Source organism: Alternaria novae-zelandiae (genome assembly GCF_023758075.1).
Source record: "Alternaria novae-zelandiae strain BMP 2774 chromosome Unknown scaffold_7, whole genome shotgun sequence".
NCBI lineage: Eukaryota > Fungi > Ascomycota > Dothideomycetes > Pleosporales > Pleosporaceae > Alternaria > Alternaria novae-zelandiae.
In genome coordinates, this window is record NW_026056967.1 from 23,823 (window position 1) to 48,528 (window position 24,706).

The 24,706-nt window shown below is 54.2% G+C and overlaps 11 protein-coding genes across 11 annotated transcripts; 5 read left to right on the forward strand and 6 right to left on the reverse strand.

The window, feature by feature from the left end:
• Window positions 1-327: 327 nt before the first annotated feature.
• J4E88_004009 (uncharacterized protein) lies at window positions 328-2,430 on the reverse strand (the record flags this gene model as incomplete). The annotated part of the gene is made up of 4 exons (XM_049397657.1): window positions 328-949; window positions 999-2,015; window positions 2,063-2,336; window positions 2,382-2,430. The coding sequence occupies 4 exons, from the start codon at window positions 2,428-2,430 to the stop codon at window positions 328-330; spliced, it is 1,962 nt and encodes a 653-aa protein (XP_049256102.1).
• An 878-nt stretch (window positions 2,431-3,308) lies between these two features.
• J4E88_004010 (uncharacterized protein) lies at window positions 3,309-3,753 on the reverse strand (the record flags this gene model as incomplete). The annotated part of the gene is made up of 3 exons (XM_049397658.1): window positions 3,309-3,509; window positions 3,564-3,683; window positions 3,751-3,753. The coding sequence occupies 3 exons, from the start codon at window positions 3,751-3,753 to the stop codon at window positions 3,309-3,311; spliced, it is 324 nt and encodes a 107-aa protein (XP_049256103.1).
• A 355-nt stretch (window positions 3,754-4,108) lies between these two features.
• J4E88_004011 (uncharacterized protein) lies at window positions 4,109-4,664 on the forward strand (the record flags this gene model as incomplete). The annotated part of the gene is made up of 2 exons (XM_049397659.1): window positions 4,109-4,360; window positions 4,476-4,664. The coding sequence occupies 2 exons, from the start codon at window positions 4,109-4,111 to the stop codon at window positions 4,662-4,664; spliced, it is 441 nt and encodes a 146-aa protein (XP_049256104.1).
• A 299-nt stretch (window positions 4,665-4,963) lies between these two features.
• Window positions 4,964-6,665, reverse strand: J4E88_004012 (uncharacterized protein; the record flags this gene model as incomplete). Its single annotated transcript, XM_049397660.1, has 2 exons — window positions 4,964-6,384; window positions 6,452-6,665. The coding sequence occupies 2 exons, from the start codon at window positions 6,663-6,665 to the stop codon at window positions 4,964-4,966; spliced, it is 1,635 nt and encodes a 544-aa protein (XP_049256105.1).
• A 1,184-nt stretch (window positions 6,666-7,849) lies between these two features.
• Window positions 7,850-9,961, reverse strand: J4E88_004013 (uncharacterized protein; the record flags this gene model as incomplete). The annotated part of the gene is made up of 2 exons (XM_049397661.1): window positions 7,850-8,139; window positions 8,188-9,961. 2 exons carry the CDS (start codon window positions 9,959-9,961, stop codon window positions 7,850-7,852), a joined length of 2,064 nt encoding a protein of 687 aa, XP_049256106.1.
• A 2,034-nt stretch (window positions 9,962-11,995) lies between these two features.
• On the forward strand, window positions 11,996-15,798 carry J4E88_004014 (uncharacterized protein; the record flags this gene model as incomplete). The annotated part of the gene is made up of 4 exons (XM_049397662.1): window positions 11,996-14,733; window positions 14,781-15,271; window positions 15,323-15,652; window positions 15,707-15,798. 4 exons carry the CDS (start codon window positions 11,996-11,998, stop codon window positions 15,796-15,798), a joined length of 3,651 nt encoding a protein of 1,216 aa, XP_049256107.1.
• A 1,340-nt stretch (window positions 15,799-17,138) lies between these two features.
• Window positions 17,139-19,228, forward strand: J4E88_004015 (uncharacterized protein; the record flags this gene model as incomplete). Its single annotated transcript, XM_049397663.1, has 2 exons — window positions 17,139-17,828; window positions 18,074-19,228. 2 exons carry the CDS (start codon window positions 17,139-17,141, stop codon window positions 19,226-19,228), a joined length of 1,845 nt encoding a protein of 614 aa, XP_049256108.1.
• Window positions 19,229-19,721: 493 nt separating this feature from the next.
• On the reverse strand, window positions 19,722-20,784 carry NSA2 (Ribosome biogenesis protein; the record flags this gene model as incomplete). The annotated part of the gene is made up of 5 exons (XM_049397664.1): window positions 19,722-19,768; window positions 19,825-19,945; window positions 19,996-20,399; window positions 20,450-20,625; window positions 20,747-20,784. 5 exons carry the CDS (start codon window positions 20,782-20,784, stop codon window positions 19,722-19,724), a joined length of 786 nt encoding a protein of 261 aa, XP_049256109.1.
• Window positions 20,785-20,979: 195 nt separating this feature from the next.
• Window positions 20,980-21,726, forward strand: J4E88_004017 (uncharacterized protein; the record flags this gene model as incomplete). Its single annotated transcript, XM_049397665.1, has 1 exon — window positions 20,980-21,726. The coding sequence occupies one exon, from the start codon at window positions 20,980-20,982 to the stop codon at window positions 21,724-21,726; it is 747 nt and encodes a 248-aa protein (XP_049256110.1).
• A 219-nt stretch (window positions 21,727-21,945) lies between these two features.
• On the reverse strand, window positions 21,946-23,199 carry J4E88_004018 (uncharacterized protein; the record flags this gene model as incomplete). The annotated part of the gene is made up of 1 exon (XM_049397666.1): window positions 21,946-23,199. The coding sequence occupies one exon, from the start codon at window positions 23,197-23,199 to the stop codon at window positions 21,946-21,948; it is 1,254 nt and encodes a 417-aa protein (XP_049256111.1).
• Window positions 23,200-23,509: 310 nt separating this feature from the next.
• Window positions 23,510-24,550, forward strand: J4E88_004019 (uncharacterized protein; the record flags this gene model as incomplete). The annotated part of the gene is made up of 1 exon (XM_049397667.1): window positions 23,510-24,550. One exon carries the CDS (start codon window positions 23,510-23,512, stop codon window positions 24,548-24,550), a length of 1,041 nt encoding a protein of 346 aa, XP_049256112.1.
• Between the last annotated feature and the right edge of the window lie 156 nt (window positions 24,551-24,706).

The window sequence follows — 24,706 nt, forward strand, 5'->3', positions numbered from 1 at the left end:
GCGAACCATGGTTGCGCGACACCCAGAACAACGAGCTAGTAGCTATCTCATGAGTTCGCTTGCGATCGATCCTTCGGGTGAGTCAATTTATACCTATGGTTCGCGTATTTCGAGTTAGTGGGACGCTGACAATGTGTTGAAGGACGACGGGATTGAAGCAAATCTAGAACTTTGCACCTTGGTCGCAAGGAGCGAGTAAACTGGTACCTCCCATTGCCTGAAGATGGCTACCTAGAAACGACTGTGTGACTGCACCAAGTGTATATACATATCGTCTGCTCCTCATCGACTCTCTAGCGTGACGCTTTGGGAGTGCCACCCCATCCTCTACGACTTACCCAGCACCCAAACCTCCCCATTGCTCGATGTATCACTCGTCATGAACAATCTCCCCTGCGAATCCCACGCCAAGCCCGCAGGCCTAAAGCATCCAGAGCTGAAACTCGGTCCATTACCCTGGCACTTCTCTACAGCCGGGTTGTAAAAGATATCCTGAGCGGCCGTGGTGCTAGTAAGAGGTTCAACCGGAGTGTAGTTGCCGTCCGCACCAATCTTGAACTTCACAGCGACGAGCTTGAAGCCGGTGACGGGTGTGCGGTTCCAACTACCGTGGTAGGTCACATACATGGTTGTGCTGTCGGCGTCAAATTTGCAGTCGATGGGTGCGGAGTGAGGGAACAGCGTAAGCTTGGGAGCTGTGGCTGTCTGGACGCAGGTATCGTCGTTCATGTTGGTGCTGGGCTGTTGGACAAACCAATCGCCTACTTTGAAGGCCTTGTCGGTGAAGTCGCTGGGCTGCCAGACGGTGAAGCAGGATGGGTAACCGTACCAGTTGTTGTTGGGCTTGGTCACGTCTCCCATGTAATGGATCTTCTCGCCAGGATTGTTGAAGTGGATGTCTTTGCCGTTGCGCTTGAAGTCGTCGCCGCTGTTCTCTACGCCCCAGAGCCTGTAGCATTGTTAGTATCATCACGCGCGCTCATACCAATGAGGCTTACATGTTGTTCTTGTCGAAACAGATTCCCACGTCGTTACGCTGACCGTAGCCAGCGTTGTATCCTCCGGACACGTAGTTGTAGCCTCCGCTTGGAATCTTTGACAGATCGAAGACCTTGATAATGGCACGCGCAGTCTTGGGATCCGATGTAGCAGCGTCAATGTTGGCATTGGAGCCATGGGAGACAACCAGCAGATTTGGGTTTTGTGGTGCGAGAGCAAGAGTGCGGGTCAAATGGGAGCCACCGTTGTACATGCCAGTAATGATGGTTGTTCGCGTTCCCAGTGTCCCAGCAGCAGCGTCATATGGCCAGGAGTAAGCTTGAGTCATGGAACTGGCGTATAGCGTCTTTCCGTCAGGACTCATTGCAATGCCGTGGTTCAGGTTGTTCTGCGAGACCAGCATCTTGGTAGAGGTAACACAGCCATCCGTACCCATCTTATGGTACGAGATGCCTTTACCAGATTGAACTACTAACATGTTTCCTACCCCGTCGAACTGGATGCTACGAGGGGCAGTCAAGCCTCCGGCGACTTTTGTGGCCTTCCATCCAGAAGCAAGACTTCCCTGGAATGTGGGATTACCGGCACCGGAGCACGAGGCTGGAATGGCAGCAGGCGCGGCTGGCTTCGACGTTGCAGACGGTACGACGCTTGTCACGACGGTGGTCGGGTCAGCGGAAGGACTTGCTATGGGTGCCGTCAGCAGGTTAGCATTGACCAAAGAATCAAAATTCTCGATGCGTGCAGCGTCCAGATTGTGGATCCATTTTCCCCAGGCCGCGTGGACGTTGAATGCAGAATCATTTCTGGCAGGGTCCTCGACCGAAGAGACGCCGTAGGCCCAGGCAAATTGTGTTGTACCGGTGCCATTCAATGCGTATCTTTCATCTTCGTTGTTTTGCCATCCAGTGCAGCCTTTGCACAGTGCATTGACAGTCCAATGTGTAGCGTTTGTCTTTGTGCCTTTGAGGTAGCTGTGCTCGGCGCCATCGTATCCAAGCGGTAAAGCAATACCACTGTGGGATGTTAGAATCGTCATCGTCAACCTGGGTATGCATCATACAAAGCGAAGCGAGCAGATATCGTCCCGGATTGACCATTAGGCCAAGCAACGCTCAATGGATTCCAAACCATATTGCCACCCCATGAGAAGCCGACCCATTGATTGGCAATTGGCGCCGTGATCCTGACGATGGCATCATACGGGTCTGTAACGTTCTTCGGAAGAGCAACACCAAACGTCATCCCTGTTTCAGGCTCCGTGTACGACGAGTAACTGATCTTCGTTTCTGCATCGTAGACAACAGTAGACTGTGCCTCACCTTCTTGGGCAAAAGCTTCGTTCTGTCAGTATCAACGGCTAAGGCGGACATTGAACTCACCATAACCAGCAAGTGCCGCAGCACTGCCAATAAGCTGGGTGTAGCGCATAGTGACGGGATCTGTGGATAGATGGGCGTAGCTATACGTTCATGAATGTCGCCCAGTAGGCCTTTCCCAACTCTTTATGCGGCCAACTCCAACAATTATCGTGGCCACAGAGCGAGCCACGAGCCATGCGGGGACATGATTCGATCTCGTCAATCTGTAATTTGCTTTCATTCCTCTGGTATGTCTTAGATGAAAATGTTGGAGAAAGGCTTTGGGAGGTCATATCGAACCACCAATCACTGTACTCGGGATTACGATATGTGACGGACTGCGTACACCAGGATGATCGCTTTGTAGCTTCTGCCTCGCGGATAGGTTTCAGCCTGAGTACACTGATGGAAATGGCAGGTTGATAGTCAGAGTCAGGTGTTGACTTGGTACGATTGGTCAATGAAACTTGGTTCCATCAATTTTGATGAGCTGGAACCGCATTGTGACCCGGAACAATACTCGCGATATCCAGTACTCGCTCATGCAGTGTTACTGAATGACGCTAAGACTTGCAAGACCCTGGATAACCGACGGCAGTTGGCACGCGACGCAGAGCCGGGATATAGATTGGTGGGGAGCTTCTATTGTTGCCTCGTCGGTATTGTGTGGATGGTGTTGCATTCTTCCAAATAGCCCGGGATCATTAGCGAACTCAAACGTGTGGGGAGCCTGTTAGAACGTTGAGATATCTAGACGTTGAGATAATCAGCTACCCTGACTTAGTATCTAGCTTGTGGATCGACACGTCGATTAGTAACTCGAGAGGGAGTATTCGCGCAGTAGGATCCGTTTCCTCATCCAGTCAAGCTTCGTATTTCAACATGGTAAGTTATGGTACACTTTTCATCGCACGATGCCTGCTTTTCGTATCATCTTTCTGGCAACGCTTATACACGAGCCTTGTTCATGTACGCGTTTCCAAAAGTCCACAGGCCAAAGGTCGCGAGAATGCTCAACCCGATAGGCAGCGGCTTGCCAGACTTCATTGCTCGAGGAATAGAGCTGCCAGCGAGGATAACGGAAGCAAGAAGAGCCAACTCAACACCGTACGCTGCGCGGCTGTTGACACGGTAGCCACCGAGCATGTACTATTGTTTGTTAGATGCGCGCAAGGTGGTGATGCATGTAATGTGAGGTCATACCAGAAGTCCGACAGTGCATCCAGCGACGACTGATGGGATAGATCCGGTCCTCACGTAGCCGGTGATGCCGCCACCAGCAGTGAGAGCACCCAGGATGAGAGCGATGTTTCCGAGAGAGCCCTGAACCTCCAATTAGCATCCATTCTACATCATGACTCGCGCGTGGCAGCAATCGGTGATCACGTACCATTGTCGCGTCGTGTTCTGTTATCTTATCGTGCGATTCGTGAAACGAAATTCGGGCAGTCGCGTGAATACGTGAGATCCGGAAGAAATAACTGAGGATGTAGAAGTTTCTCGTAGAATGCTGAGAGAGAAGGAAGGCTGGGCCAAGTCCATGCCATGATTTGCGGGGATCCAAACGGACACCCGAAGGACACCGAACCGCCGACGCGGTCGGTCGTCGTACCCCAGAGCTCGGACCATGTACGAACATCTGGCCTCAAGCTATCCACCAGCAGCAGCAGCATCACCACTGCGCGTCATCTCCCAATTCCACTTCCAACACCAAAAGTCTCGACACACATCCTCGAGACCTCACGAGAATGGCACCGAAACAGCGCACCACCGCCCCAACCGGCGCCCCAGCTACAACCACATCTACAACAGCTACCCCATCAGCACCCGCTCGCTCAAGCAAAGCAAACAACACAGACGCCGCCGCCATTGCGCAAGGAATATGGAACAAATACGTCGACAAGACACCCCAGCGAACCAAGCTGCTCGATACCTTCCTCGCTTTCCTCGTTATCGTCGGTGCTCTGCAATTCCTCTACGTGGTCTTGGTTGGAAACTTTGTACGTCCTCAATTCTCCCATCACATGTCCAATTTCCACAGTTCCTAAATCCGGAGTACGATGAGGTTGGAAGAAATGATACACGAATTGCTTGCTAACGTGCATGGAAACACAGCCTTTCAACGCCTTCCTCTCCGGCTTCAGCGCAACCGTCGGCCAATTCGTCCTCACAGCCTCGCTGCGCATCCAGACAAACTCGGAGAACAAGGTGCACTTTGAGAATATCTCACATGAGCGGGCGTTTGCGGATTTCATCTTTGGCAGTTTATTGCTGCACTTCTTTTGCGTCAACTTCATCAACTGAGCGGGAGATTTGCGGCGTCGAAGAACAAACCAGGGGAAAGGGATACGACAGAGGAGGATACCAGGCGGAGTGACATCCGTGCGATAGGTTGACAATACTACAAAAGAGAGGTCTAGGAATTGGACATGTGTAAGAATAAGAGGGACCGGATGAGGCATGGATAGCCCTGCATTTGGTGGTAGGATATATGCAGCAAGGAATGTCCCGCTATATCACAGAACGACTGCCCCATCAATACAAGAGCAAGACCACAAGCGATCATTCCAACACTCAATCTATTTCACCACCCACTCCACCTCTCACTTCTCCTTAGCATAATCCCCCAACCCAAACTCCTCCCTAACCGCCTCGCCCAACCTCCTAATCCCCTCCTCGATCTTCTCCCCCGGCGCCGCCGCATACGTCGCCCTAAAGAACAGCGTATCGTGCTCTTCCTCCGCATCCGCATAGAACCAACTACCCCTCATAACCAGCGCCCCATGTTCAATAACACGCATAAAGATACCCTCTTCAATACTCTCAATGCTCTTTGCAGGGTAACTAGGATGTTTCCGAAAGTCGACCTGCATCCAGTGGAACATACCCGCCATAGGAGGTTTCCAGCTCATGACTTCAGTAGGGAGGTATTTCGAGCACGCGGCTAGGATGATATCGCGGCGGTGTGTGTATTGCATGCGCATGTGGATGAGCCAGTCGAGATAGCCTGCGTGGCCCCAGTGTTCATCTAGTAGTTTAAATAAGATGAGTTGGGACATTCCGGCGGGGTTCTGAGTCGACACATCTGCGTGTTTGGAATACCGTTCTACGACTTCGGCGGGTGCGGTGATCCAGCCGATTCGCGATCCGGGCGCGATTACTTTGGAGAAGGAATCGAAGCGGATTACCCGCCCGTCTGTGTCAATGGAGAGGTAGCTGGGCACGAGAGATTCGATGAAGTCGGCATGGGATGCCGGTGGCGGGACGGAGGGCGCGTTGGCGCCGGTGTAGGGTTGCATTTGGAGGAAGTAGTAGGGTTCGTCTTCTAGGATGTGGATGTCGTGCTTTTGGCAGACTTTGTAGAGTGCGTGCCGGCGCTCTGCGCTCTGCGTTGCTCCTGTCGGGTTCTGACCTGTTGGGACGGTATAGAGGATATGGGGTTTTCGTGCGCCGCGGGCTGTCTGGTCCCAGTTTGTGAGAAGAGAGTCCATCTCGTCGGGTAGGAGACCTTCGTTGTCGATGGGGACGCCACAGACGCGCACGCCCATTGGTCGGGCGGTCTCAACAAAGGCGGAGAAGGTGTATTCTTCGGATAGGATCATATCGCCTGGCCGGGTGAACATCCTCAGACACATGTCGGTGGCGGATGTGCTTCCGATAGTCATGGTGCATTTCCAGTCCTGGTATGGCGGATCATGGATCAGTTCAGTGTGCTCGGTCATGAAGCGGAGTAGCTGTGCTGAACCAGATCCCTGGCCATAGTTAAATGCAGTAGCAATGTCAAAGTTGGATTTGTTCTCCGCGAGGTCATGTTTGCCTGCGGTGATGGTGACGCCAGACTCTCTAGTCTCGGCTTCCGAGAAATGACCAATAGTGGGGACCTTGATCGATAGCTCTTCAAAGGGGAAGTACTCGCTAGATGGTAAACCGCCACCGAGGGATATGATGCCGGGTGTGCCAAGATATTTCGCCGCTTCTTTGAGAGAGTTGCCTTTCCGAATCGTTGCTTCATTGGTCATGATATCTGGATATCATAGTCAGTCTTGTATCCCGGGTTTTGATTATGATGATCAAAAGCGGTAAGAACTTACGACTCCATCGCTTGGCTTTGGGCTTATGATCGTGAGATTTGAATCTGAAGTTTGCCGTGTCCGACGGCGCTGCCACACCCCATTGAGCCGCAGTCGTCTTCTTCCTTCTCCCAAGAATCTCATTGCTCAGAACCGGCGCGCTCAACGGGTTTGGGATAGTAACTCCAGACGTATCCGAAACCGCTGAGACTTCGACTGCTGAAGGTGGTGACATCTTGGTCTACGGTTCAACCTCAAAACTTCTTTGCACTTCGTCCCTAAATTCTTCTTTGTTTCCCTATTTCAGCTTTCGACGCAACGTAGACAGTGATGACAAGTCTGTGGATGAGTCCACGGGTGGATTGAAGAGAGTTTGGATGTTTGAGAGTCCAAGCCTTTAAACCTCACTTGATCAGGATCAGCTATCAGCTATCGGTTATCGCACGCCCTACACATGTAGTCAGTCTAAGGCGTGCAGGTGGATCCCTCAGCCGCCAACGTGCATCATGCCTACCCATTCGGGTAGCGGCTAGCCACGGTCTGGGGAAGCGCAGCAAGCGAGTCCACCGGGAACACCTGCCAAGGCCATGCAGACGCCTGTAGAGCACGAACCACGCGCCCTTTGCATGTACATTCACTGCGATGTGCATTCCTGCGTGATTGAGTCGATACGTATGTATTACGAACGCGTACCGTGGAATCCGCATATCTAGAGTACCGCAAGGGCCGGACGAGAACGGATAGTTGTGAGGTAAAGCTACGTAAGATGCTGCAAGACATTGGCCAATCGGCGCTTTTATGGCAACCGCGCTGTCACGAGACGCGTTCGGAGCAACAAAGCCGTCGAAACCCGTGCTGAACTGACATCTGATGCTGGAATCAGCTGCCGTTTGCTGCAGTCTGTGCCAGCTAATATCGTATCCAGGGAATGCTCATCTTTAGTCGAAACGAGGGCTATAAACTTGCAATCGCAATAAATACAGTGCAACATACTGAACAGAAAGTCTTTGAACAGAAACAACCTGCTTGTAGTCGTCTGTGTCTATGATTGAGTTGAGTCAAGCTCTGAGCTATAGAAAGTCATTACGATGCATCATGCAATTACCCACTTTGTCCACCTCAGCTTTTACGAGATGTAACTCCATCAGACATGCTATGACATGACGAAACGATGCAATAGTGTCGACCTGCCTCCACCAGGTATGCTGACAAGACCTCGACGCTCAGTCCCAAGCGGCGCTATGCAAAGGACATTGCACCACAAACGCCGTATATGCACAACCCCATATTAGAAAGATTATCGCAACGCTTACGTGGAATGGTTGGAATGACCAACGTGAGCACATGCGGGAAGCAAAAACAACAAACGCGAGTAGGGTATAAAAAAAATCGCAAAGGGCCAGCACAGCACGCCCAATTCTACATTACCACACAGTTTTCGTCCTTCTCTTTACCATCCTTCTCTTTGCTGCCCTTCTCTTTGCTGCCCTTCTCTTTCTTGAGCTTTCCCTTCTCGGTGGCGTTGTTGCTTGCTGGGACGTGCGACTGCCCGGATGCTGCAGCTTGGATGATGGCGAGGCGCTGCTTTGCCCGCTCGTCGCCGGAATCTGCAGCTTTGACGTACCAGACGTTTGCTTCTAGAGGATCTCTCCGGCAGCCAATGCCCATTTCGGTAAAGTATCCACAGGCATACTCGGCTTTTGGAAGACCTGATGGAATTAGTGGACTGTACTTCGCGCTGTTATCGACAAACTTACCATGCTCTGCAGCTTTCTTGGCCCATTCGTACGCCTCATTCTCATCTTTTTCCAGAACAGGTTCAGCACCGACCATGTACCAGGCGCAGAGGTTCATCATGGCCTCTGGGATATCGGCCTGAGCAGCGCAGTTGTAGTAGTGAACGGAAAGCGCAGCATCCTTAGGGCAGCGCAATAGGCCGTGTTCGTAGGCTTCTCCCAGCTTCAAAGCGGCCAATGGATGACCCAGTTCGGCAGACTGGGTAAACAGCTGCACCGCGTACACTTCGTCCTTGAAAATGTCGTCTCCGAAGCCCGTCTCGTGCAGCAGACCAAGCTCATACGGCGCAATGTTGTACTGGAAGTCGGCCGACTCGGTGGCTCGCTTCAGCCACTTCAATCCTTCTCTGTACTTGTTCTGGAGACCCATGTCGCCTGTCAAACAAGCCTTTCCGAGTCGTGTCGCAGCTCCAGGATGGTTCTTGGACGCAGCAGCACGGTAAAACTGAACCGCCTTAGCGTAGTCCTTGCGGCAGCCCCAGCCAAACTCGTAGCAAAGTGCGGCACGGAACCCTGATTCAGCATGGCCGTGTTTGCTAGCAGCTACAAAGAGGGGAAATGCACGATCGTGGTCCGGCTTGTCCTTGTTGAATAGACCGGACGCGTACCCATCGGCGAGGTAGTACTGCGCGAAAGGATAGCTGCGGTCGGCTAACCTTTGGAGAATCTGTCGTGCTTCCTTCAGCAACTCTGTGGGGTTCATGCCGTGATCGACACCGCTATTCTCTGTCGCCAGAACCTCGCGGGCCACTTGTATCATGAACAGCGCAAACTCGTATTGCACAGCAGTATCCTGTGTCTTCTTGACGTTTGCCCTGTACATTTCCAGCGTCTTCTTCTCGTCGAGTAGGGAGGCATTCTGCCCCACAACGCCCCGTAGACCTGCATTGCCAAAGTTTGTCGCAGGAGCGATTTGCTGGTTGTACGGGAGGTTGGTCAGATCGATGTAAGACGACTCCGGTCTAAAGTCGGGGGAGCGGCGGCTCGTTGATACGGGGCGGGCGTAAGGGTTTGGTGATCCGCTAGGTGATGGGGTTCCAACCACAGAGAGGCGCGGGGATTCTGTGCGACCTCGCATGTTCAGCTCTGAGCCGAGTGTGTATGCAGAGTTGGGTCTCGGAACCGTGCTGCGCGGGACTTGCAGCTCGCCCTCCTGTGCATGGCTGTTGAAATAGCTGTTGCGCCCGCTATTATTCGACGAGTGCTGGGAGCCGCCATTCGGCGATTGTGCGGTCTCGCGGGGAGGATATGTTGCAGCCGGCGGGGTTGGTTGGCTCGGGTAGGATACGGGCCGGTATTGCTCTTGGGGAGTGTATATATGGTCCGTCTCGTCGTGTGCATTTGCGACGTCCATCTCTGCAACGTGCGAGAATCGACTCCCGTACGAGCCGTCGCTAATATGCAGTCGCTTGAAGGGAATGTCCTGTGCGGGTGGAATCGAGCTCCCCGAGAATCTGTGCTCGATGTCTGGAGTTTCTCGCGAGGGCGTTCTCGAGTGGCCGTCGGAGCTTTGGTTGAAAGAAGAGCCGGACTGTCTCGAGTCGCGTCCGCCTGCTGTGTCGTGGTGCTCGGTGATGCTGAAAGAGGGCGTTGAGGAGTGGCGCGCGGCGGGGGGTTTGCGCTGCTGGAAACCACTTGAGCCGTTCGAGGCGGGACGATGCGCGCTGTAGGCTTCTTGGTCGGCTGGAATGGGTGGCAATGCCCTGGATGGTGGTGTCGAAGCGACCTGGGACATGGCTAGAAAAAGGCGAATCCCCCTTCGTTAGACCTCTGGTTGCAGTCTTATGTCCGCCTAAGTCCTGACTCGCTGGAACGGCGGGGCTCTAAGATGGTGGTGCAGTCCTAGCGACAAAGAAATCCGCGCATGCGATAAGAGACCGTCTGCCGTGTGGATCCTCTCTACTCGCACAATTCACTGTTAGTACTTGAATTGCGGTGTGACGACGGGCTGGGATACTGTTCGCCAACCTCGGCCTCAGGATGCGCACCCTGGGATGATGATCTACGGTACAGAAAAGGATTAGACTTACAGGAAGCGGAGTGGAGGGTTCGCAGCGTCGGCACTTGGACCCTGAACAGAACGCGAACAGGTAGTCTTCTGGGTCAACTTTCAACCTGCAACTTTCGCGCCAACAGTTCTACGTAGCAGGCAAGGCAAGTGGGAGGTTGACGCTTTTTGAAACCCCACCCGATGCAGGCAGACCCTCGTATAGAATGGCGAATAGTGGACTGGGCGGCAGAGGCCGGCTCGCTGAGGAAGCGGAAGGGTGTGTGACTACAGTTGAAACACGAGCACTATCGATCTATTCGGCAAGAACCGAAAGGGGCGCGAGTAATCGATGGCGGCTCACGGGGAAATATTGGCAAATGTGGAGGAGCTTCTGCATGTACATGGGCATGCGTCGATATTTGACTACTGGCCCCAGGGCTGGGCGCTGTTTGAGACACGTACGCAGTGAGTATTAGGAAGGTGGCGTCATCAACCATCTGGTCACTCTCCAAACGTGAACGGCAGAGTTTGTTCAGGTGGTCGGGCAGATATGTTGAGGCTTGACAGTACCTAGAGACTACTTATTCAAGCCACCGCTGGCTCCGAAGCTCCGCCCGCAACTATCGATTCCTATACATGTGACAAATGCTGGCTAGGTAATGAGCCGTCCATGGCAGTCCGCGCGGGTGGAGCTGCCGCCCTGCAGGGCTCAGGATGGAGACATGGAAGAGTGTGGAGCTGCGCCTATGTGAATAGACCCTGACTCCACGCGTTCAGTCAGTCATTCAGCTCGACGCAAAGCACAAGGCATCAAGTGGAAATGCACCGCCAAAGCTCAGCGCAGGTCCACTCGTACATGAGGAGAAGGATGGGGCACAGTCCTTTTTATTTCAGGCAGCCTGTGCACTGCACGCGCGCGGTGTTGACATGCGGTAGTGGTAGTGGCGACCGCCCTCGGCGTCAATAGAAATAATGGACCGGTGGGCTGAGAAGCTGAACATCCCTTACATGAAGACCGCCGGGTACGTTGCGAAAAAGGGCACGTTTTGAGTTAATGTCTGGGGATGTTGAAAAGGAGAGGTGAGGTTAGTGATAGGGAAATTGATAGTACGTCGATCCAGGGTAACCGTTTGGCTCCGTGGGCTGCAGGATTTGGTGCATGCAGGGGTCCGCTCATGTAGCAGCGTCCCTAGGTACAGCCTGAGGGCTCTGTGGTGTGACAGCGACATCTGTGGGGAGAGGCATGAGGATGGAGAGATCACGAAGTACTACTGCAGAGTATCGCCGAGGCAGACACTGGAAAATGCATGCCTCGACGGCCGTAGTCTCTGATCATCACGAAGTCAAAAGAGTTCCCGTGTTTATGTATGCTCTAGCGATGGCCTTGTGCTAGTGGCGGAACGAAAGCCCCAAAATAGCACCCCCCTGGCCAACTTCGCCCCCATCAGCCATCGCTCTAGCAACACCTATTGTATCGCCCGGGGTCTCGTCGGTTTTCCTCGTCGCTCGTTAGGACCGTCTTTCACTACAATACAGCACACTGCACACACTGGTTATTCCGGCACCGCACTCGCTCCTGCCGTAGCCAGCCATCACTCGTTGAAAACGGAAATTACGACCCACCGCCTTTCCACGACCTCGACCACCCCAGACACGCATCGTCCCATTCATGCGATCAGCAACCTCATAGAGCCGCCATACGTATTCTTCCCGGGCCGAAAAGGGTTCCGCGCTGCAGCCCCACTGTGTAACAACAGCTGAGCTCGCATCCTCACGCAAATGTCGCTACCGCAGCGACCCGAAGAGTCGTCGCCGCCACGACGGGGCGAGCGGCGCCATGCACACCGCGACTCGCACCATCGCAGGAGAAGGACGTCCGACCTGGAGAACACGCGATCGCACGACCGCTCCAACAGCAAGAGCGGCACCCAATCCTATGCCCGCGCGCTTCCTTCCCCCGGCACCCCCGTGCCCATGGAGCGCGATCCTATAATGCGAGGCCAAACCAATTCCACTGGGCCTGAACTGGGAAGGAAGCGCAGCCTCATCCGCCCCGAGCGCCAGCGAAACGACCCAAGCCACCCGAACTATCACTACCGCAAACACGCCCAGCGCATGGACGTCCACCCCTCGACGACGGGCAACGACCCTATCCTCGAAGACCATCTGGAAGCTGAAACGGTCAGCTCAGACAGTACCGATGTCAAGCCCCCACACCTGCGAAATGCCTCAGGCGGAGGCTACAATGACAAGCAGGCTCCCATGGACGACGGAGAGCCGCGGATACAACGCAAGTTGACACGGAGCGAGACAATGAAGGCGCGCGAGAAGCAGCGCCAGAAGGAGCAGGACAAGCTACGTCCACCTAGTCTGTGGAACGTCTACTGCGCCATCGTTACCTTCTGGTGCCCGAACGCTATCCTGAAGTGCTTTGGAAAGCCGCAGAAGGCGCAGCAGCGAGCCTGGAGAGAGAAGGTCGGACTCGTCAGCATCATCATGCTCATCTGCACGTTCGTTGGATACCTCACATTCGGTTTTACGGAAACCGTCTGCCCCTCTGGCGGCAACGCTCGTCTCAGGACGAACGAAGTCGGCGGTGGATACCTCATCATTCACGGCAAAGCCTATGATCTCGCCCAGTCCAAGCACCCCCGAGCCCGCGGCGTCCCCGAAGACGCAAACGTCCTCTTCGATCTTCCTGAGAAACACGGCGGTCAGGACGCCAGCTTCTTGTTCCAGAACGTCAACGGAGCCTGCAAGGGTCTCATCACCGAAAAGGAGAACTCTGGAATCCCCACAACCGGCAACGGAGACCTGGGTTGGTATTTCCCGTGCCGACTGTTCAACCAAGATGGATCGACCAAGCCCAACACCACCTTCTTGGAGTACAACGGTTACCTCTGCCACACCTCGGACAAAGCTCGCAGGGGCTTCTACAGCCTCCACAATGCTGGCGATGTTTACTACACCTGGGAGGACATCCGCAACAGCTCCAGGAATCTGATGGTCTGGGGTGGTGATGTGCTTGACCTAAACTTGCTCGACTGGTTCAACCGAACCCAGGTCAACATCCCACCTCTATTCGATGAAATCCGCCAGAACCCCGCTGTTCGCGGTGTCGATGTCACCCGCGCGTACTCGTCCAGCTACGAGAAGCAGGTAGCCCGTTGCTTCACCGAGACCATTAAAGTTGGCTCCATCGACACAGAGAGCATTGGCTGCATTGCTTCCAAGGTTGTCCTTTACGTCTCGCTCGTCTTCATCCTGGCTGTTGTCATGGCCAAGTTCGTCCTCGCTTTGATCTTCCAGTGGTTCATCAGCAAGAAGTTTGCTGCTACCAAGACATCTATCGGCCCCGCCGACTCCAAGCAGCGAAAGCAGCAGATCGAGGAATGGAGTGATGATATCTATCGCCCACCACCAAAGCTCATGGACCCATCGTCCGGCTCTGACCGCAGCAACAAGCGTGGCAGTACCTTCTTGCCACAAACTTCGAGGTTCACCAGCCCCTACTCGGTTGACAAGAACGCAAAGACCCGTGCCCCGCCCACAACCATGACTAGCCAGAGCACAGCATCTCGTGTCCTCGGATCGAACGGTGGCATGTACAAGCAACTCAACGCCAGCCAGGGCACTATGCCCATGGATGGAAAACACAATGCGGTATTTACGGCACAGGAATCTCGATCTAGCCTACTCCTTTCTGGTAACACCGATACCAACCGTTACTCTAGCGTCGAAGGTTCCGGGCCCGCAGGTTTCACACACGAAGCAGTCGTGCCTCAGCCTCCTCCAGAGTGGCAGCCTTTCGGATACCCATTGGCTCATACCATCTGTCTTGTCACCGCCTACTCTGAAGGTCCCGAAGGTCTGCGAACTACACTCGACTCTATTGCTACAACCGACTACCCCAACAGTCACAAGTTGATTCTCATCATTTGTGACGGTATGATCAAGGGTCACGGTGAAGACTTGACAACGCCCGAAGTCTGTCTTGGTATGATGAGGGATCACGCGGTATTGCCCCACGAGGTTCAAGCGCACTCGTACGTCGCAGTCGCCAGTGGCTCGAAACGACACAACATGGCCAAGATCTACTCGGGTTTCTATGACTATGGCGAGACGACGCGCATTCCCGTCGAGAAGCAGCAACGTGTTCCGGTGATGCTAGTGGTAAAGTGTGGTACACCTGATGAGGCCAAGAAGTCCAAGCCTGGCAATCGTGGAAAGCGAGACAGTCAGATCATCCTCATGTCGTTCCTGCAAAAGGTCATGTTTGACGAGCGTATGACGGAGCTTGAGTTTGAGATGTTCAACGGTATCTGGAAGATTACTGGCATATCGCCTGATTTCTATGAGATAGTCCTCATGGTGGACGCCGACACAAAGGTCTTCCCTGACAGCTTGACGCACATGATCTCAGCCATGGTAAAGGATCCAGATATCATGGGGCTCTGCGGCGAAACAAAGATTGCCAATAAGCGGGATTCGTGGGTCTCCATGATCCAGGTGTTTGAGTAAGTGCATTTGCCGTGTCTGACAATCGCGCCACTAATCGTACTAGATACTTCATCTCCCACCACTTGGCAAAGTCATTCGAGTCGGTCTTTGGTGGTGTCACTTGCTTGCCAGGTTGTTTCTGCATGTACCGCATCAAGGCTCCCAAGGGCGGTCAGAACTACTGGGTCCCGATCCTGGCTAACCCTGACGTCGTCGAGCACTATTCGGAGAACGTGGTCGATACGTTGCACAAGAAGAATCTGCTACTACTAGGTGAAGATCGTTATCTGTCGACGCTTATGCTCAAGACGTTCCCCAAGCGGAAACAGGTTTTTGTGCCGCAAGCCGTTTGCAAAACCACTGTACCGGATGAGTTCAAAGTCTTGCTGTCACAGCGCAGACGATGGATTAATAGTACGGTCCACAACCTGATGGAGCTTGTGCTAGTGCGAGATCTGTGTGGCACCTTCTGCTTCAGCATGCAGTTCGTTGTGTTCATCGAGTTGATCGGAACCCTGGTCCTCCCGGCCGCCATTGCCTTTACCTTCTACCTAAGTAAGCCCCCGTACCCCGTCTTGAAATTCTGGCTTTGCTGACCACGTCCAGTCGCTATCGCTATCAAAGCCGCCATCCTCCACACCGAAGCTCCTGTCATACCCCTCATCCTGCTAGCGCTCATTCTTGGTTTACCCGCGGTTCTTATCATCGTAACGGCTCATCGATGGTCTTACGTCGCCTGGATGTTCGTCTATCTGCTGTCACTGCCTGTTTGGAATTTTGTGCTTCCGACGTATGCCTTCTGGAAGTTTGACGACTTCAGCTGGGGAGATACTCGAAAGACGGCGGGCGAGAAGACGAAGAAGGCAGGACTGGAGTATGAGGGAGAGTTCGACAGCAGCAAGATCACGATGCGCAGGTGGCATGACTTTGAAGCAGGTAAGGAACACAACTTCTCGCGATAATGCAGTCACTGACGTTGGGCACCAACAGAACGAAGACTCAAGACACCAGCGGCGACATCGGCTGGCGGATGGCCACCGCAGCAACAGCAGCAGGGATACGATCAGTACTATGACAATTGATTTCGCAATGAGGCGTCGCGTAGGAGCGGACTGCATATGTACTACATGATTTGCTGCATTCCTGGGGTGTTCGTTTTAGCAGGCCATTTCTGTCATCGTTTATGAGATAGTGGAATTTCCACTTCGCCGTCGGGGTCACGTAGGCACCTCGCACTAGTAATACATTCTTACGGCATGTCGTCAGCTCTCGCGAGACACGGCATACCGATGCTGAAATACCGCTTTGATGAATGACCTCGCATCAGTGTTCCTGTGCTGTTTTGCAGTCTCAAGATCCGCCCTGTGCGCCCAGCGCCCCCGCAGGGTGGTTCGAGTTTCGCTGGAGCGATCTGTGGCGTGCTGTCGTGGAGTGCCAGCACCGTTGTCCACAGGCAGAACGGCAAGGGGAGACAAAAACGGCGTTCGAGCCACAGTCTGGGGAGGCGCGGTGGGAACCGACGTCTGATTTGCTCCACGAAATAGCCGTGCAACCGTGGGCCGGCGCTCAGCACGTCACCCAGAAGATGCGCTTAGCGAAGCTGGTGTGCTGTCTGTGTCCCAAAAGAGGCCTGACAAGAGCAGATGTGGACGTGGGTGTGTAATGGTGGGTGGCCACTGCATTCTCGTCGCGGGGCCTTGGCTCCAGAAGGTTGTCGTGTTGGCAGTGCCATGTGAGTTGTATCACGGTGCGTGGACACGCCGCAGCCGCTTAACCCTGAGCGCCTGGTGACAGCGTGGAGTCGAGCAGCGTGAATACACAGATCTAACGTCTGGAGATCTGAGAGATGGTGGAGTCGCTAGTCAGGCTTGGGGGTGGGCTGTCCGATCCCCCCGTGTTCAGACTAGAGGGCCCGCGGAGGAGGGCTTGATGGGAATATTCGACGACGTGGAGCGTGGCATATATATCTGACGGCATTGGAGCTTCAGAAGCCGTCCCGACGCGCATAGCCATATTCATGACCGTCACCCTGCCCTGCCCTGCAGCCCAGCCCAACTGTCCCGCAGCCAATACCCGACTGTGACTTGCCAGAAGCAACCCCACAATTAGCCTGGACGTACCTCTGTCGCATGCAGCGCCTGGAGAGCCAGGTCGAGCGCCGAACGCGACCCAGTCAGCCTGCGAAGCGAAGAGCCTAGCCAGTCAGCCCCTGGGCCCTGGACTTGACTGCTGCATTCTGCCTGAGCCTATGCTTCGGCCTAGTCGCCTCCCCCACGCCAGACAAGCCTATACCTTGCGCCCCAACGCCTCTCTACAACTACACCAGCCGACCATTTCGTCGCAGACCCAACTGCCCCAAGAACCTGCCTCGGCGGCCCCGCTGCACTGGCTATCAGGCGGATAGCGGGCGTCGATGGCCAGCATGCACAACTGGCCCGCGCCACACTCCACCACACATCCCACAACGCCGCCGCACGCCCACCCGCCCGCTGGAGACTGGCCGCACTCACCCAGCGCACTGGCTGCTGCTGTGACGCTAGCGACCCTCTCCGACAACAGACCGCCCGATGACGACGGGGACGACGTCGACGACGATGACGATGGTGGGGGGATATCGCTAGAGGACTACCAGCATTTCATGGAAGCCATGCCCGAGTCGCATCAGGCAGGAGCAAACAGCGACGATGGGGACCCCTCGCTGGATGAGGGAGGCACGATAGAAGACATGTTTGGCTTCGGGCCAGTCCATCCATCCTATGTCACATACAACGCGTTCGACATGTTTGCAGGCTCCAGCATACCTCAGCACCACACATCCACTACACATTTCATTGCGCCGGTCACCATAGCAGGCAACCTGCCATACGGTACTGACCTATTACTTGAGCCACCGCCAACACTCAACGAACCGCACCTGAGTATACAGGACCGGGCGGCCTTTTGTCCCATTACGTCCTACTTCCACCGCTTCTACGGGCAGTGGAAGCCCGGTGTTGTGCCTGGTCTGGATCTCATCCAGCTGCCGGAGTTCATTATCCGAGAAGATCTCAAGGGTGATGAGTATGACTACCAGGGAATAGATTGGACCGCCCGGAAGACTACTAGGGCTTCGGTACGGAGAGCAAGGTCGCAACATGAGCGTCAGCGGGTGCCTCATAGTGTGAAGCAGGTTCGCAAGGTATGCATAGTACGAAGAAGCGTTTTCTTGCTCCAGCTACTCCACACCCTGAAGAGATTACTGCGTTCTACAAGCCCGAATGAGGAACAAGATATAACATCTCTCCAGGGTGTAGTATAGCTATGGCACAGAAATGAGCTTCACATATAAGATCTATATCTTTGGCTAACCTCTGTTAGCACGTCCATTCAACACCCAACACGGACAGCTTCTTCCAGTTCCGAAGGATCAACACCAGCCCCCGTGCCTTTGTGCCTCACTTCCAGCTGCGGAATGTTCTGACGGCCACATCTCGCAATGATATCTACTATGCAAAAGGTCACCAAGTACTCCACACAGACGCAGAAGGCACAGTCGAAGACGCCGTCGTTGACCTCAGCAAACACCTGGCTCTCGATGCATCGATTACCACTATCGCTTCCCACGGCGACGTACTCATCGCCGGTGCTTTCGAAGGCGAGTACGCCATCACCAACCTCTCCTCAACCCACGGCTCGCCCTGCACATTCGGCCGCACCACCGACTTTGCGACCGACACAAAATCACGCATAGTTAATCACATGCACCTCTTCCCCTCACGGCGAACCTACACCCCACAAGCCGTCCTCTGTTCCAACGACCACCGGCTCCGTGTGCTCGACTGCGGCACCAACACCTTCGTCCACTCGTTCCTCTACCCCGCAGCCGTCAACTGCTCGGCTACCAGTCCAAATGGACGCATGCGCGTTGTCGTCGGCGATTTCCAAGAAACTCTCATCACAAACGCCGAAACCGGTCAGCCCTTCGAAACGCTAAACTCGCACACTGACGACGCCTTCGCCTGTGCCTGGGCCGACGACGGCATCCACGTCGCAACCGCCGCACAGGACTCCACCATCGTCGTCTGGGACGCGCGCTACTGGGAGAAGCCCCTCGCTGTCATGAAGAGCGAACTCAGTGTCCCGCGTTCCCTTCACTTCTCGCCCATCGGCTCCGGCCCGCGTGTTCTCGTTGCCGCCGAAGCAGATGACTTCATCAACGTCATCAACGCGCAGACGTGGGAGTCGAAGCAAACGTTCGATTTCTTTGGCCCCGCGGGTGGTGTGTCGTTTACGCCTGATGGCCAGTCTCTTTTCATTGCGAATGGCGAGAGGAGGTTCGGTGGTATCATCGAGCTTGAACGCACGGGGTGGGCGGACAAGACAGGGAGGAGGGGCAGTTTCGATGACGAGATCCGGGATGAGATTGTTGTGGATTGGGCGGGTGATGAGGTGCTGGACAACGATGGAAGGGTCCTAGCAGGGGATGTGGCTAGAAGGAGAAGGCATGTGGATTTGAGTGACGTTATCGTATAACGTCGCTTTGTAGATGTGAACCAGCTATTTGGTATCTTGGGTGGGAAAGAATCTTTTGGCGTTTTTGTCTTTCTGCGGAGATGGATGGATGGACTGGGAAGATACCACGGATTGGGCGGTCATTGGGCGGTCATGGTTGGGTATTTAATCTAGCATCGTAATTATCACCAGCATCTTACACTCGTGTTGGCCAGCTGTGCAGTTCAACTTCCCCCACGAGGACCTGACGACGGACTTGTGAGTTCGGATGCACGACTGCTTGCTTGATCAATGTGGTATCATTACTCTTTTTCTTTGCTAGCTAAATTCCTAAGATATCCATACGCGGTTGCATCATCGGCCTACACCTAGGTAGCCTTCTTTCCCTACCTAGCAAATCCAATTCCCATCCTCGTACTTGTGACTCGCCGCAACGCCTTGGAATTCGATTTTGCTGACCCACATAACGCCATCAAATGCATTGTTCGCGTTTCGTCCCTGTTATACGACAAGCTTAGACGAGTAGAACAGCGTTCAAGCAACCGTCATTTTCGGGGTTATCTTAGAGGTACGAAGTTAGCTATGTCTCACATGCACTTCGTACAGTCAGAACTTACTGGTAATTTGAGCATACCGACCCCAAACGACCTTTCCTCCGGCAGTCACTAAACCAAGTTCAGATACGTTTACTTCGATGATAGTTCCCTTGGTTAGAACGCCGAGTTGGGTGTACATGGGCTGAGAAGTCAGTATATGTCTCACATGCACTTCGTACAGTCAGAACTTACCTGTTGGGGGTTCTTCTTTACTGAGATAATCGGCAATTGAACCGTGACGTTCAGCTCAGGATGCGTCACGTTGGCCTTCTTGTAACGCAGACCCATAGGCCTGATGAAGCGCTCGTATTTGACGGGGCGACGGGTGAAACCTGGACCGACGAATGTAGGCTTGGTGATCATACGTTTCCAGCTCTTCTTCTTGGTCTTCTTTCCTGTCTTAACGACTGAGAACATCTCTTCCTCAGAGATACCCTTGACCTTGGGTAGGGGGACGGAAAACCGAGCGGCCTTCTCGTTACGCTTCTGCTTGATCGCTGAGGACAGGGCTTTGGCGTTCTTCTCGTTGCTACGGTCTAGGAGGTAGGCGGGCAGGGCGTCGGTGGCAGGTTCGGGTGCCTCGTTGGATTTGACGTCTTCAAGGTGTCAGTGTATGCCTCATGCCAATGTGTACAGGAACACCTACTCCTCTCCTCGTGTGCGCGGATCTTCTGCTTCATCTGAATCTTCTCTTTACGACGCTTCTCAGCGTACAGCTTGGCCCTCAGACCACGGAAGTTTTGCGCCTTCTTCGAGGCATTGTGCCCTTCACGGGCAATCTTTTTCCGTTGACGTTCGTCATGATCGAAGCGCTTTCCGTGTCTGTTGTGATGGGGTCAGTTACGTGATCTTGGTTTGAGGCGCAAATCGCAAATCGCGAGACGCAGGCATGGTGCCGGAGTAGGCGGTGCGTGTGCGAGATACAGGATCAGGGTAAACGTACTGCTTCGTAAAGCGCTCGATGTATTCGTTCTGAGGCATGGCGACTACCTCTGTGTGTATGCTGTAAGGGTGGTGGTAGTGGAGTGGAGTCTTCCACCAGGCGCCTTGCCTCCAAAAAGTTCGGCACTAGCCCCCACTAGCGCGATGCGGGATTCTTCAACATCGGACTCCCGCAACACCCAAGATACTGAATCCAGCAGCCACCCCGGCCATTGCATCCCACAAACCCCAGTAATGGCTCTATTCGCTCGCTCCGCACGCCATGCGCTCTTCGAATCGAGAGCGATCATCCAACCGACGATCCGCCGCGCAGGCATAACAACCGTATCGCACAACCTCGACACATCGAATACGCCCGAACCGCTCATCCAATCCGGCCACCGCATATCAGACGAAGCCAAAGAGCGCGCTCAAGCACCACAGCCTCTCCCCAAAGACGCTCCCGCACCTGCTTCCACAAACGATATCAAAGCCTCACCAAACGCCCGCTCAGACATCCTCTCGCAAACCCTCACACCCTCCATCCGCAAGCTCCTTCCTCTCCTACAATCGCAGCCCGCACATTACATAACCGCACATCTACATGGCCGCCCATACCTTCTTACTCGCGGAGACACGCTTCGTCTCCCCTTCCAAATGCCACATGTACGGCCAGGGGATGTTCTGCGTCTGAACCGCGCTACACACATTGGATCGCGCGACTACACGTTAAAAGCCCCAGAGCCCGTTAAGGGAAACGCAGATCGTGGGAAGAAGGTGTTTTATCTGGACGAGCGGTTATTCACATGCAGAGCGCGGGTTGTGGGTGTGGAGACTGAGCCGTTGAGGGTGGAGGAGAAGACTAAGAGGAGACGGAGACATGTCAAGCATGTTATGAGCAAACAGTACTTCACAGTCTTGAAGATTAGTGATTTGGAAGTTAAGAGTCTGGAGGAGTATGAGGCTGTGTTGGGACAAGAGGGTAAGGAGAGTGTACAATAGTGGTGGCGTCGAGAGGCGGGATGCGTCTTTGATTGTATCATATGTACGGATAACACGAGCATGTCAGCCTCGGGGCTGTTACGTGAATGCGATATCTCAGGAATGGAAGTACGATATCATGCTCGTATTCATGTCTAAGTGTACATTGGGTATATGCGATCCCGGACGCCGTTTATGCTTTGCCTACTCATCATCGCTGCTAGTAATATCGATCCGACACTAGTGTACCACCTGCGCTGCATAGAAGTCGGGATATTGGTTCTGGATCATCGACGTGACCTTCTCCACCTCCTCTGCCAGGCCTGTGACGTTGGCATCCCACTTCCGTAGCTCTTTGCCGACAACGCGCTCTGCGTGCCCTGTCTTACGCTCACCACTGGCCTCGCCCTCGAAGAAAACGTATCGGTCGATCTGGTCGATGTAACCGGCAAGTCGGCCTTGCTCTAACATCTTTGCCGCGTAGTCCTCGGCCTTCTCAGCGTCGATGCCCAGTAGTTCACCCAGCTGATCAAATCCGATGTTGTTGTAGAGCTTCGATGCGCCGAGCAAGTTGTGTTCCAGGATAGCCTTGTCGAGCACAGTCAAGCCATCAGCGGCCCGGGCGAGATGGTGAGGTTCGAGCTTGGCCGAGAAGGCGTTAATCTCGGCTGGTGTGAGGAGACGGTTCAGGAAGATCTTCTCGAGAATGGCGTAGTCGTCGGCGGAACTGGCTCGGTCGTCCTTGTACAGCTTCGCCAACATCTTACCTCGTTGTGGACCAGCAGGAGCGAGGACTGCACAGATAATTGCTTTCCCAAGAAAGTTGTCGCGCTCTTCAGCGTCCACAACTGGCTCGTTACTCAAAGTGTAGTATCCCTGGGCAGCATCAAGGAAGGACCGTTGCGAGTCGAGAATGCGGGCTTGACTCAATTGGAACATGACCTTGGTAGCCTTGTCTTGTACGTTGAAGATGATGTTCTTGATCTTGTTCAGATGTGTGAAGGCGCTTGTTGGATCGTCTTCCTCCAGGTAACACCGCACTATCCGGATCCAGACCTGCGCCTTGTCATCCGCGGAGACAGACTTTTGTGTTGACTCAAGGTTTATGGTCGCGAGCGTCTGCGCTGACCGTCTGAAGTCATCGTTCTGTTCGAACGCATCCGCCAGAGCATGCTTGATCTGAGTGTCCTGCTCCTCATACTGGCCCGCGCCCTTGGACTGTAATAATGTGATGACCTTCTCTCCAACTTCAATCCTGGCGTCGGGTTCCTTGACCGTGCGGAACGCATCTACGAAAGCAGCGAGGAGTGGCCGCAGAACGACTATGCCGAGCGAGTCATCGAGGAGAGTTTGTGCGTATGCGTTCAGATCGGCGGCGACATTGGTGGATGATTCTATGATCTGCTGGAGGAGAGCAGTGTACTGAGAGGGCTTTTCGCTGGCCGGTGCCGCCTCAATCTGCTGTAAAGCCGAGGTGACAGCTTGTGAAGCCATTGTGGGTTTTTTGGACGAGCTGGGTTGGTTGAGAAGACGTTTAAAGCTCGACCTGAGAAGGTATGAGAGAATAAATGGCGAGGACAAGCGGATAACTCTGTAGCTACAAGCGAGATTCAGTCGTGCCTGTTGGTTGTTGATAGGCAGCAGACGTGGGGCGAGCGCGACCTCTCCAGAGCTGCATTATCGATAAGGACTTGGCACGCTAGTGCGGAAGCGCGTCGGGGAAGAGCGCGCTCCAGTCAGTCGATCTTTCATCATCACTACCAACTCACCCCAGGCAACAACACACACACACACACTCGCTACCATGAACGGCATCAAGACAGAAGCCGGGGTCAAGGCGGAAGGCGATATAGGCTTCATGGACGATGACTTCTACGAGGACACCGGCGAGATGAGCATCAACAAGGACAATCCTCAACAGGATGTCTGGCTCACGCGTATCCCAGACTGGCTCTACGAGGCAGTGTCTAAATGGGATAACGTCGCCGACGGCAACGACAACGATCAGATACAGATCGGCGAAGTCCTCGCATTCGCGACGACGAGCGGCATCGACAAGGACAAGCCTATGCGCGTCTTCCTCGACGATCGTTGGCGCGCAAAGTCCAACTTACCCTCCGCCTTCCAACTCGATCCTGCAGCCGCTTCCGAAGCGCAACTGGGTAACACATACATCTTTACAGAGAAGGATCTGCCAGGGTTCAAGGGACAAGGCTTCGGCTATGGGAGAGGCCACGGAGGCTATGGTGGTGGTGTACAAGATCCGAATGCGCGCGTCCAAAAACGGAGCAAGTACAAGAAGGCGATCCCCAAACAGACTGCCCTCGTCGGCCACGCGACACGGCAGTACAACGCGAATCCTCTCGAAACCAAAGAGTTCAAGGACTTCAGCGCCGCGCGCATCAAGCAAGCCATTCAAGGCTCCTACACCACCACCATCATCACGAAAGACACCGAGGTCTCTGACGTCAACAACTCCATCACCCTCAACAACCGCTTCAAGAACTTCATCAAGCCCACGACCAAGGCCAAGTCACAGCAGAACAAGGCGGCTCGTATGGCTCGTTCCGACCTCATCGACGTACTACACCAGCTGTTCGACGAATACCAGTACTGGCCGATGAAGGCTATCAAACAGCGCACAAAACAACCAGAGCAGTATCTCAAGGAGGTGCTTGGCGACATTGCGCTGCTTGTCAAGTCTGGGCCCTTTGCGAGCAACTGGAAGCGGCAGGCCGTCTTCGACAACCAACGCGATACTAGTAAGCAAGCAGAGGCAGCTGCGCCAGAGGGTCCGGGTGATGGCGACTCAGAGGGCGAGGACGAGATGGAGGATGTAGTCTAGAAGAGTGTGGTGGGAAGGGGTGGTTGATCAAATTGTCGCGTTGGCGATACCCAGTCCGTGAAGGAACATACACGGCGCCATAGAAAGGAGCTTCGTCATTTTCAGGTTTATTATACTGCATGCTCCCTCGAGAATGAACAGTATTAATGTGTTGCA